General features: G+C 48.2%; 1 protein-coding gene across 1 annotated transcript in view; it reads left to right on the top strand.

The window, feature by feature from the left end:
- Positions 1–15,970, top strand: part of GLS (glutaminase) — a 71,018-nt gene extending 55,048 nt beyond the window's left edge. The window contains exons 15-18 of the mRNA XM_054177016.1: positions 10,400–10,461; positions 11,965–12,041; positions 12,175–12,238; positions 14,023–15,970. Coding sequence (XP_054032991.1) covers positions 10,400–10,461; positions 11,965–12,041; positions 12,175–12,238; positions 14,023–14,179 — 360 coding nt within the window. The 3' untranslated portion in view covers positions 14,180–15,970. The remainder of the gene's footprint in view (positions 1–10,399; positions 10,462–11,964; positions 12,042–12,174; positions 12,239–14,022) is intronic.
- Positions 15,971–19,969: the final 3,999 nt, after the last annotated feature.

Raw genomic sequence — 19,969 nt, 5'->3', positions numbered from 1 at the left:
GAAGAAACACAAAACCAGCAAACAAGCAAAAACCCAAAAGCACCTAAACCAAACCCAACAAACAAACAGAACCAAACTCCAAAATTGTGTTTCCTGTGTTAGTTTCAAAACACAGAAGAGTCAATCTGGGCAGATTCTAGAGTTATTTTTGCACTTCCCTCAAATAAGAAGAGGAAATGAGGATCAGTGGTGCAGAAAATAGGGAAGGAGGTGGTGGAGAAAGTCCTGAAGGAGAAAAGAAAGCTTTATGGAACAACTTGTTTGTCTTTTCAGATGTTTCTGTACTTCATCGCTGTGTGCAAGCATCTGTGTTAATTTATTCCCATATCCTCTGCTGGTTTGTTGTGTAATGGGAACAAAAGAATTCTGAGGAATTCTAACTCCATAAATGCCTTGTGAACCTCGTGTTCAGTTAAAGTTAGGGCAAGAGGCTCAGTTGGAGCTGACACTACAGTCAGAGAATCCTAGAGTTGTTTTGGTTGGAAAAGAGCTCTAAGATCAGCAAGTCCAAACATTAGCTCAACACCACCACGGCCATTAAGCCATGTCCCAAAGTGCTATGTCCACATGTTGCTGTAGAGGCAGATAGGGTCTGTTGATCACTCTTACTCAAGCCAAAACACAACTTCTTGTGTGCTTCAGAGAGTTATTTACAGAAATTGTCTTTTCTTAACTGATAGGTTAGGGATTGCTGTGGTGTAATCCATAGGCTGCCTGGTGTGCCTTCGTGGACTGTCCATCTCCTAGAATGGGGAAGCAGCTCACTAGGGGAGCTCTGAGAGCACTTCAGAACCAGCCCTCATGCGGCTGGGGCACCTAAACTAGTCTGGGATTCCCCGAGTTAAACAGCACTCAAGTTTGGGTGTTGTGTCCTGGCAGGCTGCTTGTGCTGGCATGGGGCATGTGAGTGGGCACAGAGATTGCCCACAGAGTTGGGAAGTGGAGGCAATGCTTAAGTGATGCTTGAAGATCTCTGCCTGAGAGGTGTTACATGGTTTTGCCAAGGGAAAGTCCTGTTTAACCAACCTGATAGCCTTCTATGAGGACATAACCAGGTGGGAAGATAAGGGTAGAGCAGTGGGTGTGGTTTATCTTGGTCTCAGTAAAACATTTGACACCATCTCCCACAGCATCTTCGTAGCTAAACTGAAGCAGTGCGGTCTGGATGATTGGGGACTGAGGTGGATGTGAACTGGGTGAAGGAAGGAAGTCATAGAGTTGTGGTCAATGGGACAGAGTCCAGTTGGAGGCCTGTGTCCAGTGGAGTCCTTCAGGGGTCAGTACTGGGACCAGTACTAGTCAATGTATTTGTATATGACCTGTATGAGGACACAGAGGGCACTGTCACAAGTTTGCTGATGACACCAAACTGGGAGGAGTGGCTCACACACCTGAAGGCTGTGCTGCCATTCAGTGGGACCTGGACAGGTAGGAGAGTTCGGCAGGGAGAAATTGAATGAAATCCAACAAGGACAAGTGTAGAATCTTGCACCTGGGAATGAACAACCCTATGGATCACTACAGGTTGGGGACTGACCTGTTGGAGAGCAGCACAGGGGAAAGGGACCTGGGGGTTCTGGTGGATGTAAGGGGGACCATGAGGCGGCAATGTGCCCTTGTGGCCAAGAAGGCCAGTGGCATCCTGGGGTGGATTAGAAGGGGTATGGTCAGTAGGTTGAGAGAGGTACTCCTCTCCTTCTAGTGAGCCCTGCAGAGGCCACACTGGAATACTGTGTCCAGTTCTGGGCCCTTCAGTTCAAGAGGAAGCAGTTTAGGGACATGCTTGGAGGTGTCCAACACAGAGCCACAAAGATTTTAAAGGGAATGGAACATCTTCCTTCTGAGGAGAGGCTGAGTGAGCTGGGGCGCTTCAGCTGTGAGAACAGCAGACTGAAGAGTGACCTCACTGATGTTTATAAAGATGTGAAGGGAGTGTCAGGAGGACAGAGCCAGGCTCTGCTCAGTGATGTCCAATGATAGGACAAGGAGCAGTGGGTGCAAGCTGGAGCAGAGGAGCTTCCATGTGAACATAAGGAAAAACTTTGCCATTCTGAGGGTGGCAGAGCCCTGGAACAGGCTGCCCAGAGAGGTTGTGGAGTCTCCTCTGGAGACTTTCAAAACCTGCCTGGATGTGTTCCTGTGTGATCCACTCTAGCTGATCCTGCTCTGGCAAGGGGGTTGGACTGGATGATCTTTCGAGATCCCTTCCAACTCATAACATTCTGTGATTTTGCAGTCCGTGGCCTCAAGAAGTCTTGAGGGCATTGCAACACCAGTTTCAGTTGGTTGTTACAGAGCTCTGTCCGTGCCAGGCTGAAAACCAGCAGTGGGCAGACAGCAGTACTGAAGGGCTTTTGCCAAACCCCTGTTGTTCTGTTTGGGTATTTGTTTATGCATCAATCTTACTTTTGACTTTCCAATGTTTTCCTTACCTTTAGGTACCAACTTCTACTTTATTTCAGCAAAGCAGAGGATCAGCTTTAGGACCCAGTTTGGTCCAGAAGGCAGCTGTATTCTGGGCTGCATTAAAAGGAGGAGGAGAGAGGTGATTCTGCCCTTCTGCTCTCATGAGACCCCATGTAGAGTACTGTGTCCAGTTCTTGTGCCCCAAACATAAGAGGGACATGATGCTGTGTGAGCGGGTCCAGAGGAGGCCCCAAAGATGATCACAGGGCTGGAGAACCTCCCCTGTGGGGACAGGCTGAGAGGGTTGGGGCTGTTCAAGGTGGGATAAGAGAAGGCTTTGGGAAGACCTTGCAGCAGCCTTCCAGACCTGAAGGGGGCCTACAAGAAAGCCAGCAAGGGACTTTTTACAAGGGCTTGTAGTGATAGGATGAGAGAGAATGGATTGAAGCTTGAGCAGGGCAGGTTTAGACTGGAGATTAGGAAGAAATTCTTTCCAGTGAGAGTGGGGAGACACTGGAACAGGTTGCCCAGGGAGGTGGTGGCTGCCCCTTCCCTGGAGGTGTTCAAGGCCAGGCTGGATCAGGCTTTGAGCAAGCTGGTCTAGTGGAAGGTGTCCCTGCCCATGGCAGGGGAGTTGGAACTAGATGATCTTTAAGGTCCCTTCAAACCCAAACCATCCTATGAGTCTGTGAAAGGTAGAGCAGTGTTACCCTGAAGCTGAATTTTGCAGCTTTTGATGCTTTGTGTAGTCCCTCTTGGCTGATGTAAACTCTGGTCCTGCCTCATCTGCCAGCACTTGGCCGTCTGTAAGGGGCAGGGGAGCAGGAAGCATCTCTCGTAGTCATTCTTTCCCCAGTATGAAATATTAATCCTGGTTTGCTAGGCAGACGCTCACCTTGGGCAGCTTAAGCATCTATTTTTGACAGCGCAGGGTTAATCCCCTCCTGAGCCGGCTTAGGGCTGCCGGCCGCTGCTGCCGGTGGCTTCGAGGGCTCGGCACTGAACGGCCGCGGCCGTCTCGGCCTGGACTCTCCTGGCAAGCCCGGCCCTTGCTCATGGCTTCGGCATGTCGGCGTGACCCAGCTGCTTTCTGCCTGTCAGGGCAGTCGCTGAGCCTTCCCCTGCTTGTCACCAGGCCGCGTCGGGATCCCTCACGTTCAAATAACATCTGCCGGACTTTTCCTGTGGTGCTGCCTCACCCTCCTGCCGGGAAAGGGCTAAAAGGAAGATAGCTGAGATACCCTCGGTGCAGACTGACTGCGCTGCAGCCTTGGTGGCACTGAGTGGTGTGGAGAACTGTGCCTCATATGCAGGTGCCCACGATTTGGTCTGATTTCTGTGGAGTGTTCTACACTGATGAAGAGCTGCAGGACTTTAGTCCCACTTCAGTGCAGCTCTCCTACAGCTTGGGAGCATTTCTCAGGGGCTTGGGTGGCTTGGGTGTTGTGCACTGAGACTCTTGCTTCTCTGGGACCCGTTCTGAGATCCCTGGGGTCTCTGTGGTAGTTGCTTGTCACTAGGGAAGTCCTGAGCTGCAAGAGCTGAAATTAACATGCTAGCTGATCTCCATGCCAAGAGCTGAAGTTTCTATCCCAGTTCATCTCCACACCTCAGTGCTGTGCAGTGGAACGTTGAAACTGTTCTTTTGGCCAGCTGGCCAGGAGAACAGGGTTCCCAAAGGAAATGTGTTTTAAATGTCCCCTTTTAAGCACAAGAGGTGGCTTGTAGTTCTCAGCTAGCTCTGCTATCTGTCTTTTCCCCCTTTTTTGTTGCATTTGAAAGGCACACTGGATCTGGTGCATAGTGAAGTTCAGATATGGAAAAATCCTTGAGAAAAAATATTCACTCAAACTATCTTTTTTTTTTCCAATCCCATCAATATTTTGAGCTTTTTCCTTTGTTTTGAGGGCTACCTGTGGCATTGTCCTTAAATACCATGTGAAGAGCATTGGAAAGATGGAGGTTGGTTGGTTTGTTTGTATTGCCTTTTGCAGCAACAGCATTTTAACCTCTCAGGCTTGACTCTTCCTCAGCCACCTGTAGAAACAGTAAAGTTGGAAGTAATATTCTTTTCTTAGTCTGTAAATTCTGTCATGTTTTGAAAGAAATGCTGAAGGAGGGGGGCATTGTCAGGAAGCAGGACACAGTAGGAAATTAAAATCCAGATACAGTGACCTTTTTAGCTAAGAGCTTCTCATGGAATTAATCTAGCTCTGAGCTACTTTTTTTTTCCCCACAAAGGATTTGTTTTCTTTGCCTGCACAGCTGTTTGGCTTCCCCCTCCTCATGGAGCAGGGGCTCACCCTGCTGTGCTGGACTCATCACAGCCATGGCAGTGCAGGACAGACAGCTCTGTAGCAACAGGTTGGATCATCTTGGAGGTCTTTTCCAACCTGCATGAATCTGTGAGGGGGACATAGGGGCAGGTACAGAGCACAGGGCTGGTATGGTTAGCTGCTGGGGTTTGGTTTCTGCCTGAGGTCTGGATGGTTTATAGTAGCACTGAGGCGTGTGAGGCAGCGGGCAGAAGGTATCAGGTCACTTTGTTTGCCCACAAGACCATAGCAGTTCATCTCCATCTCCTGGCCTCAGTTTACCATCTGTTTGCTGACAGGGATAGCAACTTGCTCTCCATGAAGTGTTTGGAAGACAGAGACCTGGGACTGTTTAGTCTGGAGAGCAGAAGGCTGAGAGGGGACCTTATCAATGTCTACAAATACCTGAAGGGTGGCTGTCAGGAGGATGGAGCCAGGCTCTTTTCAGTGATACTCATTGACAGGATGAAGGGCAGTAGACATCAACTCAATCTCAGGAAATTCCATCTCAGCATGGGAAAAAACTTTTTTACTGTGAGTGTGCTGGAGACCTGGAGCAGGCTGCCCAGAGAGGTTGTTGGAGTCTCCTTCTCTGGAGAGATTCCAAACCTGCCTGGACATTATGATTCTGGGCAACCTGCTCTAGGCATATCTGCATTGGCAGGGTTGAACTGGATGATCTCCAGCCCCTACCATTCTGCAATCCTATGATCTGCTGTTGATGGTGTGAGAGCTAGGCAGTGCTACACGTGCTGCTGTTCTGCATTAAAATCAAAACCTCTCAACTAGCGTGTGTGGAGAGAGAAGCGAGTCTTTTCCCTGTCTCATAGAGGGATTTGCTTTTAGCCATCATGAGACTAAAGCTGTGTAAACAAGTCTTCTCCTGTGGGCTGCATTTCAGTCTGCTCTTCATCTAGGAAGGATTATTTGGTTCCAAACACCCTGCAGAATGGTAGGGATTGGAAGTGACCTCTGACATTCATCAAGTCCAGTCCTCCTTCCAAGGCAGGATCACTTAGAGAAGGTCACAGAGGAACACACCCAGGTGGGTTTGGAATCTCTCCAGAGATAGAGGCTGCTTCACCACCTCTGGGCAGCCTGTTCCAGGTCTCCAGCACCTTCACACTAAAAAAGTTTTTTTGTCATGTTGAGATACAATTTCCTGAGATTGAATGAATGCCCATTGCCCCACATCGTATCACTGAAGAGAGCCTGGCTCCATCCTCCTGCCGGCCACCCTTCAGGTATTTGTCGACATTGATGAGGTCTCCTCTCAGCCTTCTCTTCTCCAGCACCTGTAAATTAAAGCAGTTCCTCCTCATGTCTAGATGGAATTTCAGTTAAGCTTTTCAGACCAATTAGATGTGTCAGAACTCCAGGTGCAGTAGGTAGCTTCAGCATATAAATGCTAGAGTTAAACCTCCCTTTTCTTGAGGTTTTTCAGGATGGTGCACTGAGAAACTGGAGAACAGCCCCAAAACTCTCAAATCTTACCAAAATACTTTTACAGGGTGTTTGAAGCTCTTGTGTTTGCAGTGCTGTGTTTCCTCCATTTACATGCAGCTGGCTTCACAGCTGAGTCCTGTTGTTTGAAGGAGACCTCCTCAAAGCTTTTACCTCCTTGAAACTTTTAGCTCCATCAGCTTTAGGACATACTTAAATAACTGCAGTATGAAAGCCTCAAGCTGGGAGTCACTTCAGTGGTCAGTTTTCCCTTAACTTTGGTGTTGTTGGGGTTTGGGGGTTGGTTTTTTTTTTTCCTCTTCTTCCCACCCTATGTTTATCTGAAGCATCTGCCACAGTGGTCTGTCTTCCTGCTGCTCTGACCTCAGGGCGATTCCTTCCTTTCACTTGACCTCGGTGTAGTTGTTCAGCAGCAGCTGTCTTGGCTTTTCTTTCTTGTGCTTCACTCAGATCTGATATTTCAGGGTGGGAGCTGGGGGCAGAGAACCTCTTACCTGATGCCTTAATAGACTTACTGCTTAGAATCATAGAATGGTTTGGGTTGGAAGGAACTTCTAAAGGTCATCTATTCCAACCCCTGTGCAGTCAGCAGGGACGTCCTGCTGTAGATCAGGTTGTTCAGAGCCCTGTTGAGCCTGACTGTGAATATCTCCAGGGATGGGAGCTCAACCACCTCCCTGGCCAACCTGTTGCAGTGTTCCACCACCCTCATGGTAAAGAACTTGTTCCTAACATCCAATTTAAATCTGCTCTTCTCTCATTTCAAACTGTTGTCCCCCATCCTATCACTGCAGGCCATTGTGAACAGTCCCTCTGCAGCCTTCTTGCAGGCCCTCCTCAGGTACTGCAAGGCTGCTATTAGGTCTTCTCTGAACCTTCTCTTCTCTGGATGAACAACCCCAGCTCCCTCAGCCTGTCCTCACAGGAGAGGTGCTCCAGCCCCCGGATTATCTTTGTGGCTCTCCTCTGGATGTTTATTGTGACTTAAACAAGCAGAGTTTTCTTGTTACCTGCATTTGTATTTCCTTGGTTTACACTGTTTGCCTGAAGAAAGGAACAGCTTTAACCTCTCCCAGATCGCTGAGAGGCACAACATAATCTAGCTGGAGGTGTCCCTGCTGACTGCGGGGGGTCGGATAAGGTGACCTTTGAAGGTCCCTTCCAACCCAGTGCAATCTGTGAATCTGTAAGATTATCCTGTTGGAAAGCCTCAGGGATCTCCAAACTACATTTTGTCACATTGTTACAGGAAATGAAGGCAGCTTCTTAGCAAAAGGTTCAGCTGAATCCAGAGGGATTCTTGGCCCTAGCTGCCCTTGGAAAGGTATTTTTCTGGAACACAGGAAGGGATGTTACTGTTATTTATTACTTTAAAGCACATTTGCATTTCCCAGAAACATAAAGAAGCCCAGCCAAAATGATCACTTGCCTTAGAAGTAGATTTTAATATGGGTGTAATGTCCTCTGCTCATCTTAGATGTGGAAAATGGGAGAAGAGTCAGTAGGACATGAATTGCCTGAGTATAACCAGCCAGGCACCGGCAGCAGAGCAATGCTCAGCTCCTCTTTCAGAAGGAAAACTGAATCATCCTGATGAAATGTAGTGATTATCAAACTCCATTCTCCTTCCATGCCTGCTTTTAAATGCAATGCACAGCCCAGGATCAATACAAGAGGCACACTCGGTCCAGTTCTGCTGTTCCCAGTGTAAGAAGGACATGGAACTGTTGGAGTGAGTCCAGAGGAGAGACGCAAAGATGACCCAAGGGCTGGAGCACCTCTGCTGTGAGGACAGGCTGAGGGAGCTGGGGTTGTTCAGCCTGGAGAAGACTCGACTCCGGGGGCGCCTTTTGATACCTGAAGGGACCCTGCAGGAAGGCTGGAGAGGGACTTTACATAAGGGTGTCTAGAGACAGTACGAGGGGGAATGGTTTGAAGCTGAGGGGGGGTAGGTTCAGACTGGTTCTCTAGGAAGATGGTCTTCAGTATGAGGCTGGTGAGACGCTGGAATAGGTTGCCCAGGATGGTGGTTGGTGCCTCCTCCCTGGAGGTGTTAAAGGCCAGATTGTATGAAGCCTTGGGCAACCAAGTCTAGTTGAGAGGTGTCCCTGCTGTTGGCAGGGGGATTGGAATAGATGATCTCCAAGGTGCCTTCCAACCTGAGCCATTCTGTGATTCTTTCAGGAAGGTTTAATGTTTTGGTGTGGCCGTGATGTTTACTCTGGAAAGCCTAATGAGAGTGCTCTTGGATATTTGCACGGGTATCTTGTGACACTGTCTCCATGACAGCTGCAAGCTTAGATGAGAAAGAAAGGGTGAGACACAACATCCCTTGGGGAGCTACCCAGGGGTGGGGTGAGAAACAAAGGCTGTAGGGGTGGGTGGGCTCACCCATAGATGACTGGTTCTGCAGCCAGAGCAAAGCCCACCCTGGTGTCCTGTAGGGGTCTTGGTCACTGCTGTTTTGTTTCTTTTTTTCAGAAGCTTTAAACCAAAAAAATCCTCATGGGAGGAACATTGGATTGTTTCAGTTAGACAGGACCTTTAATGTCATGGAGGCCAACCATCTTCTAACTCTACCAACTCAGGTGCTAAACCATGTCCCTCAGCACCACATCTCTGCCTCTTTGAAACACCTCTAGGGATGGGGATTCAAACACCTCCCTGGGAACCTGGTCCAGTGCTGAAGTCTTTCAGAATTGCAGAGTTACTTCAGGCCAATCCTCTGTAATGTTTGAAGAGGTTCTGGGCAACGATGTCAGATTTGCCACAGTTAAAGCTGACCCAGGTGCTGAGAGAGCCCAGGAGCTGGTCTGGTTTAGGAGAGGCCTTGGAGATAGAGGGGATGGAAACCTGCAGATCCTACCAAGCAGGTCTCACTCTTGCTGTACAAGGCTCCAAAGCCTGATGAATCTCATAGAGGAACCTAAAAAAGAGCTGCAAGAATGGGTTTATGGATAGTGGAGGCAGGAGAGTGGCTGTTTCCACCCTGGCTCAGTCCCCCTGTGCTCCGTGTCAGTGCATATTTGAGGTGTAAAAACCAACAAGCAGTTCCACCACCACGGCTTGCATGAGGCGTGGATGTTGGCTCCTCTGTGAAAACACACCAGTGTTCTTGCAGCAGTCTGGAGGAGGCTTGCTTCTGGGTGGTGATACTGTTTGTTTGTTTATCCTCTTTCTGGTAGAAGGTCAATTTTTGTCCTCTGTGTTACCTGAGCAGTAGCAGTGACAGAATAACTCTGTAGACTCTCAAAAAGCGAGGCAGCAGCTGGAAGGTTTACTGGAAACTCCTGTGAAGGGGTGCCTAGAAATGGCCCTATCAGCTGGTGATAAGCTGGTGTGGGATGCTTGAGACCATCTGATCTTGTTGGGGTTGGCTGTTGTTAAAGCTGTGGAGTTGTTTCCACCAGGACATTTTAAAAATGTGCATGGGACAAGGCTGATACAGCTCTAAGGGTAGTGTTTCTTATTAATTAGTAAAGCTGAGAGAAGCCCTGCCTGCCTGCTACTTGTGTTATTTGATCTGCTTTTGATTGGTTCTTTTATTGCCCTTGCACCTTCAACCTCAGACAGCTGCCTTCCAGTGCCTGAAGAGAACCTGCAGGAAGGCCAGAGAGGGTATCAAGAGACAGGACAAAGGGAGAATGAGGGTAGGGTAGGTTTAGACTGAAGCTTAGGAAGTTCTTCAGTACTAGGGTGGTGAGACTCTGGAATACTTGCCCAGAGTGGTTGTGGATTCCTCCTCCCTAGAGCTGTTGCAGGCCAGGTTGAATGAGGCCTTGAGCAACCAAGACTAGCTAAGAGGTGTCCCTTCCCATGGCAAGGAGGTTGGAGCAGATGATCTCTGAGGTCCCTTCCAACCTGAGCCATTCTATGAAAGACAGACCTAAAACTTCTGTTGGCAAAGCAAGCTGGAACAAAGCCTTCCAGTGTTTTACACTCTGCTGCAAAATGCAGCCAGGGGTGGTTGTGGAGTCTCCCTCTCTGGAAACATTCAAGATCTGCCTGATCCTGCTCTGGCAGGGGGGTTGGACTGGATGATCTTTCAAGGTCCCTTCCACCCCCTAACATCCTGTGATTCTCTGAAGGGGATAAACTGAACACTTTCACAAGCACTGGGTCAGCTGGGCAGCCTGGAATTTAATCTTTTCTTTCCATTTGGATCCCAGTTAATGGAAGAAGCCAAATAAATTGGCCTGCATCTCTCTTTGCAGGTGAAGTCTGTGATCAATCTGCTGTTTGCTGCCTACACAGGGGACGTGTCTGCACTCCGCAGGTAAAAATCAGTGTGGGTGTGGGAATGCTGCCTGTTGGGGACTTGCTGCTGATGGGTACTTATGAATGTGCACTGTGGTGTTGATGAGGGCATCCAGCTGCACTGCAGATTGAATGTATTCACCACCAAACTCAGGCTATCCTGCAGTCCCATTGCATTCTTTGTCTGTGGATCATGGGGAAATAAATTGCCTTTAGCAATGTGCCCTTGTGACCAAGAAGGCAAATGGCATCCTGGGGTGCATCAAGAAAAGTGCATCCAGCAGGGCTAGGGAGGTTCTCCTCCCCCTCTACTCTGCTCTGGTGAGATCACACCTGGAATACCGTGTCCAGTTTTGGGTTCCCCACTTTGGGAGAGACAGAGACCTGCTAGAGAGAGTCCAATGGAGAGCTACGAGGATGATGGGGGGACTTGAACGTCTCTGCTATGGAGAAAGACTGAGAGCCCTGGGGTTGTTTAGTGTTGAGAAGGTTGAGAGGGGATCTGATCAATGTCTATAAATATCTGAGGGATGGGTGTCAGGTTGAAGGTGCCAGGCACTTTTTGGTAGTGCCCAGTGATAGGACAAGGAACAACAGCTACAAGGTAGAACACAGGGGGCTCCACCTCAGCATAACGAGAAACTTCTTTACTGTGAGGGAGATGGAGCCCTGGAACAGGCGGCCCAGGCAGGTTGTGGAGTCTCCTTCTCTGGAGACTTTCAGAACTCACAACACTGGATGTGTTCCTGTGGGACCTGCTTGCCTTGATGATCCTATTTTGGCAGGGGGGTTGGACTCAATGATCTCTTGAGGTCCCTTCCAGCCCCTACCATTCTGTGATTCAACTGTTATGTTTCCTGCAAAGACATTTCATTTCTCTTCATAAGTGCAGAAACCAAGCTAAGACCCTGCCCTTTATCATAGAGTCAGTATCAGTAAGTCATAGAATTGTTTTGATTGGAAAAGATCATACAGTCCAACCATTATTTGACTCTTCCAAGGCTGGTGCTAAATCATGTCCCTCAGCACCACATCTCTGCATCTTTAAACACCTCCAGGGATGGGGATTCAACCACCACCTTGAGGAGATGCATCCAATGTTGGAGAATCCTTTCAGTGAAGAAATTTCTCCTCACATCCAGCCTAAACCTCCCCTTGTGCAACTTGAGGCCATTTCCTCTTACACTATCATTTCTTACGAGGCAGAAGAGACCAGCCCCCCAGCCCCCTTATTCCAGCCTCCTTTCAGGGAGCTGTAGAGAGTGATGAGGTCTGCCCTCAGCCTCCTTTTCTCCAAGCTAAACAACTCCAGTTCCTTCAGCTGCTCCTCACCAGACCTGTTCTCCAGAACAGGGGGTAAAGGTTTCCCTTCACTACAACCAGAGTCCCAGTGTGCCCTTGCTACCATTTATATCCCCTGGCAGCAGAGCTGCTGTTGTTTAGCATGGGGCCATGGATCATGCTGTCTTTGTAACTTCTACTAATTAAGTAATACTTGAATGAATTATTTTTTTGTGGTTAGATTTGCTCTCTCAGGAATGGATATGGAACAAAGAGACTATGACTCACGGACTGCCCTGCATGTAGCAGCTGCAGAAGGTAATGTCTGCTGGGCTGTGGTTTGCTGTCTGCTCATGGGATGTGGACAGCTTGCTTTAGGGTATCTCCACTCCCTGTCTGTGCACTCCTGCTTTTCTGTGTCTGTACCCTCACAGACCTGCTCTTCTTATAGGACACGTGGATGTTGTTAAATTCCTGCTGGAAGCATGCAAAGTGAATCCTTTCCCCAAAGACAGGTGAGTGGAAAGGTGCTCAAATAGCCTCTCTCCAGCCCCCATGAGGAGAGGTATCCTATCAGATAGGAGTGGAATGTATTGAGCTGAACGCTTTGGAATGTACTGAGCTGAAGCAGGAGGAACCTGGTCCTTCTGGTTCTCTGTAGGTTCTGCAGAGCAAACAGGGGTTAAAAAACATTGGTGAAGCCATTAAAATCAGTATTTAAAAGGTTATGCCTAGCTTCACAGAATCCCAGCATGATGAGGGCTGGAAGAGACCTCTGGAGATCATCCAGTCCAACCCCCCTGCTAAAGCAAGGTTACCCATAGCAGAGTGCCCAGAATCACAGTGTCTAGGAGGGTGTGGAATCTCTCTAGAGGAGGAGACTCCACAACCTCACTGGGCAGCCTGCTCTAGAGCTCCAGCACTCTCACAGCAAAGAAGTTTTCCCTTGTGTTTAGGTGGAACTTCTTGGTTTCTGTTTTGTGCCCATTGCTCCTTGTCCTGTCACTGAGCACCACTGAAAAGAGTCTGGCCCCATCCTCTTGCCCCCTCCCCCTCTAGCTATTGCTCAGCATTAAGATTCCCCTCTCAGGCTGCTCTTCTCCAGCCTAAACAGCCCCAGATCTCAGCCTCTCCTCCTGAGAGAGATGCTCCAGTTTCCTCAGCATCTTTGTGACTATCTCCAGTAGATCCTTGTCTTTCTTGAACTGGGGAGCCCAGAACTGGCCCCAGTATTCCAGATGAGGCTTCAGTAGGGCAGAGTAGAGGGGGAGGAGAACCTCCACTGACCTACTGGCTCACACTCTTAATGCACTCCAGGGGGCCAATGGCCTTCTTGGCCATGAAGCCACCTTGCTAGCTCATGGTCAGGCTAGTGTCCACCAGTGCTCCCAGGTCATTTTCCCAGAGCTGCTCTTGAGCATGTCAGTCCCTAAGGTGTACTGATACATGGGGCTGTTCTCCACAGATGCAGAACTCCACCCTTACCATTGCAGAATTTGTTAGGTTCCTCTTCACCCAGTGCTCCAGTTTGTCAAACTCTCCAGCCTGTGAAGCTAGCTACTGAACTTGGTGTGGGCTGAGAACTTCACAGAGTGCTCTGCGTGTGCTTCATTATTAGCACACGATGTAAAGAACTGGGTGGTTGCTGCTTGGGTGCTGAGAGAATCATAGAACCATTAAGGTTGGGAAAGACCTTTAAGATCCACAAAAATGATCAGGGGGCTGGAACAACTCTCCTTCCAGGACAGACAGAGAGCTGGGTTTGTTTAGGATGGAGAAGCCTCTGGGGCAGACCTAATAGCAGCCTTTCAGTACCTGAAGGGGGCCTACAAGAAGGCTGCAGAGGGACTGTGTACAAAGGCCTGCAGCGATAGGATGAGGGGTGATGGTTTGAAATGAAAGGAGACCAGATTTAGATTGGATGCTAGGAACAAGTTCTTTACCATGGGGGTGGTGGAACACTGCAACAGGTTGCCCAGGGGGGTGGTTGAGGTCTCATCTCTGGAGAGATGCTCAAGCTCAGACTTGACAAGGGTTTGAGCAACCTGATCTAGTGGAGGATGTCCCTGCTGACTGCAGTGGGGTTGGACTAGATGACCTCTGGGTGATTCTATGATTGAGTCCAACCATAACTACCATGACCACTCAACTACATCCTGAAGCACCACGCCCCCACACTTCTTGAACGCCTCCGGGGATGCCCACTCCCTGGGCAGCCTGTTCCAGTGCTTGGCCGCCCTTTCCAGCAAAGACATTTTTCCCCTAACCTCCAACCTTCCCCCTCCCTCCTTTCTTGCAGGTGGAACAACACGCCCATGGACGAAGCTTTACACTTCGGGCACCACGATGTGTTTAAGATCCTTCAGGAGTACCAGGTGCAGTACACTCCGTCGGACGACGCCAGCGAGGGCAAGGAGAACCGGACGGTTCACAAGAACCTGGACGGCTTGTTGTAAATCATCTGCAGCTCGACCCTAAGAATCAGATCACTCACCTGTTTCAATTGTGGTAGACTTAAGTCATGAAGAGCGTGTGTGTTTCTCTCTGATAGTGGTATCTCTTTTCCAGAAGTCTCTGTTACTTCAGTGTTATGTTACAGGAGTTTCTATACGCACAGGACAAATCCAGTCTCTCTCCAAAAAAAACCAGAAAACCAACCAAAAAAACCCAAACCCAACAAAAACCAACCAAGAATCTCCCTCCATAATGTGAGCAATATTACCTCATGCTGCATAGAAGTGATGTAGGAAAAAACCCACAATATTTAGCTGTTGTTGGCTTTACTGTGCACTACTTAATTTATTTGAGTTTTCTTCTTAGTGTTCTGGGTTTTTTGGAGGTGTTTTATGTCAACTCTGCAGTCCCTGGCCAGGAATTCTTTTTCTTTTTCTTTTTTCCTGCTGAGGTTTTGTTTGTTTGTTTCTCTAGCCCTCTGTTTCCAGTATGGCCAAGATGAGCTGGAGTACTGTCAGGTATGAGTGTCAGTGAGGTTCTTCAGAAGCTGAGGATGCTGATGTGTAGATTTAGGCTGGGTGTGTGAAGGTAAGAATCTGCACTTAAACTTCGGGGGGTGGGGGGAGGGAGGAAAACCCCAAACCTTAAAAATCTTTCCACACAACCTTGTTTACATAATATAGATACCCACAAGTCTGTAGGTGACACTTGTCAATGGTCTAGGCTTGTTCTTAGAGAGTCTTGTCAGGGAATCTTGTGTTGAGATTTGTTTGACCAAATGGTGTAAGGGAACGGGAACTGTGCCATCACAGGGTGTTTATAGTGGGGTTTGTGTTTGTTTTTGAAGCCTTTCAGTTCCCTTTGTCTCACCTCCCTACTTGTTTAGCTGCTAAAGTGCTTCCCCTGTAGCTGGGGAGAGCAGGTGCTTCCCCTTGGTGCAGTCCTGTTCCTTGCAGGTACACTTGCACTACAGCCTTCACAAGCGGCAACAGCCTCTCCTGTGGGCTCCCCCAGGGGCACTTCTTGGCAGCAGCAACAAGAACCAGAGAGGGAGATGGAAGTGTGTGAAAGGCAAAGTGCTACACCAAATATTACCTGCAAATCTGACCTGACATAAGGCTTGTGGTAAGGAGCACAAGCAGGGTGAAACAGCTTTAAGGAGCACAGAGCAAATCCCAGCAGGAGCAGAGCAGGAGATAAGCCACACTGTTGTGTACGTTCTCTTCTTGCACTACCATTAACCCAGGGAGCAAGAATTACTGCATCGGTGGGATCCCACTGGTGTAGAACAAGGAGTTCAGCATCAGGAGCACAAGTAGGAGATGTTTTTTGTGGTGAAGGGTGGCATTTATTGCCCCTCCACTGTAGCCATCTGGGCACGTGCCCCGTCAGGGGGAACCCAGGGGTGTGGGTATCTGTCGTTTGCGGAAGTGCAATGTTGGGGCAGCTGCCTCATCCCAGGGGCAACTGCTTCTGCCTCAGAAGTGAGCAGCTGCCTAGGAGCTTAGAGTTGGATATTCACAACCCGCCAGAGCTGGACGTAGGCAAGAGTTTGAGCATGAGAATGTTTAGGCATGAATGGCTTAGCACACGGGAAAGGAGATGGTGCTGGAGTGTGTGCGTGGCTGTTCTGACCCTAGCACATAGCCTGTGTGAGTCCTTGGTAGATCTCAGAGTTCCACTTTTCTGTATTTAGGCACCAAATCCTGCTGAAACAACACCCCAGTTCTTCTTAGAATGGCCCATGCACTTTATCTGAAGATGATCTGAACCACGTTAGCCTCCTGCAAATGGGCACATTAAGGCCTAGGGAGAAGCTGGCTCTCCAGAGTGAGCCAGCAGGGCAGGCTAGCTGAGGAGCCATCCTCTCAGGTTCCTGTACAGTCTCTCATCACCATGCCATACTGCCTCCCTGCAGGGAGGATGAGTCACATGGAGAAGTGCTTGATAACTCAGCACAGGGACATCTTCATCCTAATGAAGACATCTTGGAAGATTCTGGAAGTCCAAAGCCCTGAACCAGCATTTCAGCGCTGGCCCCCAGCATGGTTATCAAACACTTTTTCTCACAGTCTTGCTGTTAATGAACTGCACTGCTGCTCTTGCTTTTGTGTTTTGTTCTCTTTGCTGAAGATCAGCTATTTTTCTGAAGGCTTTTAACCCTTTCAAGTCCTGTATCACAGCCACCTTACCTCTAGGCAAAAAAACCCCTAAATAAAATGGGCTCCAGTTCTTTACTGAGCCACTTTGATGGCTGAGGAGCACCAGGCCTCTTCTCTGCTGCACCCGGAGCTAAATCCCAGCAGGTTTTCTCTGTCAGCTTTAGTGTGGAGGAGTATTTTCAGATGGGCTCTAGTTTAGTGTCCTGGATTCTCAGTGCTAATCTGACTTCTTCCATAGATTTATCTAGCTGTGTATTTTATTTTTCCTGTCCAAACCCATCCTTTGGCTGCTCAGAAAAATACCTGGTTTAGCTTTAGTTAACTGAAATTTGCAGTGTTCCAACTGGTGTTTGTTTTTTTAAGATAGGTAGATAATACACATGTATTAAAGACAAAAAACCCAACAGAATCCAACCCAAACCCAACCCACCAAAAGAAGGCATTTTCTCTGCGTTAACATTCAGGATCCTGGCTAAACTTAACCCTTTCCTGAATCATGCTGAGTGCTTTTAGCCAGCCTCTGCTTCAGTGCATCTTTGCTGGTTAGTTTTTAGTATGCCAGAGGCATCATTTTGGCATCGTCCAGTCCAGTGCTGCAGCTGCTTTGACATGACGTTATTTATGACTGTGAAGATGATAGCAGTACCTTGGTTTGGCTCTTCATCCTTCATGACACAGTGTAGCTCCTACCATCACTAGCTTTCGGTTCTCTTCTCAGCCGCCAACTTCCTTAACGCTCCAAAGAGACTTTCTCCTCCCATGCTCCTTTGTTTTTCTGCCATGTCTGTTCCCTGCCCTATGTATCACAGCCTCCAGTTGTTTCAGCTAACTTAATGCTTTGTACTCAGCAATATTGTCATAGTCCTAGCATTAATTAGCCCATCTTTGTGAACAAAGACAGTATCGTACCAGACTGGTTCTCATTTTTGTTCTGCTTCAGAGCTGGGCTGTCAGTGACTGTACTTCTTGGCAGTGTCATTGTAACCGGACTGGGCTGATCTCTCAACTTTTAGATTCTGTCTTGTGGGGGACTAGACAGTGATGAATGTATTTCTAGCAGTTTCCCATGAATGAATCTAAACTTGAGCTGTACTGGTTCTGAAAAAGAAAGTTATTTATTTTAAGAAATAAAAATCCAGATAGTGTTGCTTTTTACAGCATAATAAATGGAAATACCAAGATGATGGTCACTACTTGTGGTGAGGGTTCTTGGTCGATTCACAGAATGGTTTGGGTTGGGAAGGGCCCTGAAAAGCTAGTTCCAGCCTACCTGCCAGGTTGCTCAAGGCCTCATCCAACCTGGCTTTGAACGCCTCCAAGTAAGGAGCATCCACAACCTCCCTGGGCACCCCTGTTCCAGTGTCTCACCACTCTCACTGGAAAGAATTTCTTCCTTATCTCCAGTCTAACCTTTTTGCTTTGGAAAGAAGGCTTCAGTCATGGGGATGGTTGGCCTGGAAAATCTCCCCTGGTTATTTCCTTCATGAAGAGCTTATAGAAAAGCAGAATTGCTCTGACCTAGCTTTTGCCTTTCTTCTTTTTTTGGAAACTTGTTTTGCTGGAGCTGTGTCCTTTCACTGCTTTTCATTGATGCTGGGACTCTTCAGTGGATGGCCAAGTGCCCTCTACAGCTCTGCTTTTCTGGCTGTGCAGGTAACATAACATTGGTAAGTGTGAGATGCCCCAGAGAAAAACGGGAATCATTGGGGCTGTCGTGGTAGCTCAGCAAGTTTAGCTGTAGACCACTATAGACCACTTATCCTTCTTAGCCACTCAAAGTTAGGAATTCAAGTTGAGTTTATTGAAGTTTTGTTGGGGAAGAAATAAACAATCTGTCATATGATACAAGCAGTCACCAGCCCCTTTCTAAGCAATCTGTAACCAACCTGCACCAAGACAGTGAAGTAAAAGCATCTGCAGTGCCTGAGGCTTCAGAGCTGCAGCTGTTCAGCTGCACAAGCCTGTTGAAAATGAGCTATAAGCTATTGGCAGACTAAGGAAGTAGCCAAAACACAAGACAAAGGACCAAAATCTCAGCTCCCTTTATTTTAAATGGCCAGAGAATCCTCTATTAATAAATCAGGGATTGAAAAAACCCACCCAAACACTGCTCTGAGAACTCCTGGCAGTGTAAAGGCAAAGCCATAGCTAAAGCTTTCAACCTCCCACCCTTTCATCCTGCTTGATAAACTCAAGATAGGAAACTACTGAACACAAACTGCTGCCTGCAGACCAGGAGGAACTTGAGGAACAAGTACTTGGGGTTTGTACTGTACTACATTCAGCTGTTTACAAGACAAGCAGGGAGGTGGCAGCTGTGCTCTGCAGCACTGTGAGCCTCAGCAGCCCAGGGTAGCAAAAATCAAGTCAGTTAAACAATGCTTTCTGTTTAAGGACAGATCTGATGTGCTCCATGCACTGCCAGTTTTTTTCCTCTGGTGCTTCTGAAGGGGGCACATCAGTCTGCACAGGAACAACAGCCTGAAGGGAACCATTCATTCAGTTTGAGAGCAGCAGAGGATGGATTGAGCATTTCTGAATGGCAGAGTAGCACCTCTGCAGTTCCTCTCACTGAGGTAGCATTGGGGTGAGCAGCTGCAGTGGCAGCTGCTGGCAAGTCACTGGCTGAGGTTGGAGGGACCTCTGGAGGCCACCTAGAGCAGAGTTGCTTGGGTCCTGTACTTGAACGTTGGAAAGCCTGCATGTGTGCTGCAGTTCCTCCTCTCAGCTACATGCCAATGAGCCAGCTAAGGATGACAGATGTCCATAATCCAAGAGACCATCTGCTTAAGACAACCCCACCTCTCAACTATCACTTGTTACCTTCAAGCATGCTGAGAACCAACCTGTTCTTCTCTGGGGGAAGCATAACTTCATCCTTTAAGTACTAAAGATGGAGTATCCTGCAACCACTACACAGTCTAAAGGTAACTTCTTCAATTTCCTGTGCCTCATCCCTAACCAGAAGCTCACTTCAGTACCAAAGCCAGTAGGGTCCTGTGAAATGCATGCCCTGGTTCATAACACAGGAGACAATTCAGGTCCATTTCAGCTGGAATAACCTAAATGGGGCACTTAAAAGACACAAATGACCATCTCTCCTGGGTATGTTAATTATGACAGCATCCTCCAACCCCTTCTGCATTCTTAAAAGTAGGTTCTGGTTTTGTCTGAACTACTGTTAGAGTCTGCAGTGGCTTTAGTCTTGCTAGGACATGTTTTGAGCTGCATGCTCAGCATGTGCCACTGCAGCTGTAAAGGTGGTGTCCTAAGAAGTGCTCTTTATGAGACAGACTGTGCTAAACACCCTCTGCCAGATGAAAATGCAGGCACCATTTCTGGCTGGTGTTCGCTCTGTATCCCATGCCCTTAGAAGAGAGAAACCCAGGATGAACATGGGCTGAGCATGGCATAATACCTGCAGTGGCCTCTTCTTTCTGTGGTGCAGATGAAAGTTCAAAGCTGTGAAAGTTCTTCAGCAATCGTTATGCAGGAGGTGCAAGCCTTCAGAACAGAAGCTTTGAAAAAGAACTAGGTCCCCTTTGAAGCTTTCTATGCACAGCCAACATTTCACCAATTCCCTTCATGATTTTTCCCACTGCTCTTGCTGATGACCTCTCATTCCCATCC

Source organism: Dryobates pubescens, chromosome 37 (genome assembly GCF_014839835.1).
Source record: "Dryobates pubescens isolate bDryPub1 chromosome 37, bDryPub1.pri, whole genome shotgun sequence".
NCBI lineage: Eukaryota > Metazoa > Chordata > Aves > Piciformes > Picidae > Dryobates > Dryobates pubescens.
Note: the sequence above shows the minus strand (reverse complement) of the source record. Positions and strands in the feature narration are given on the sequence as shown.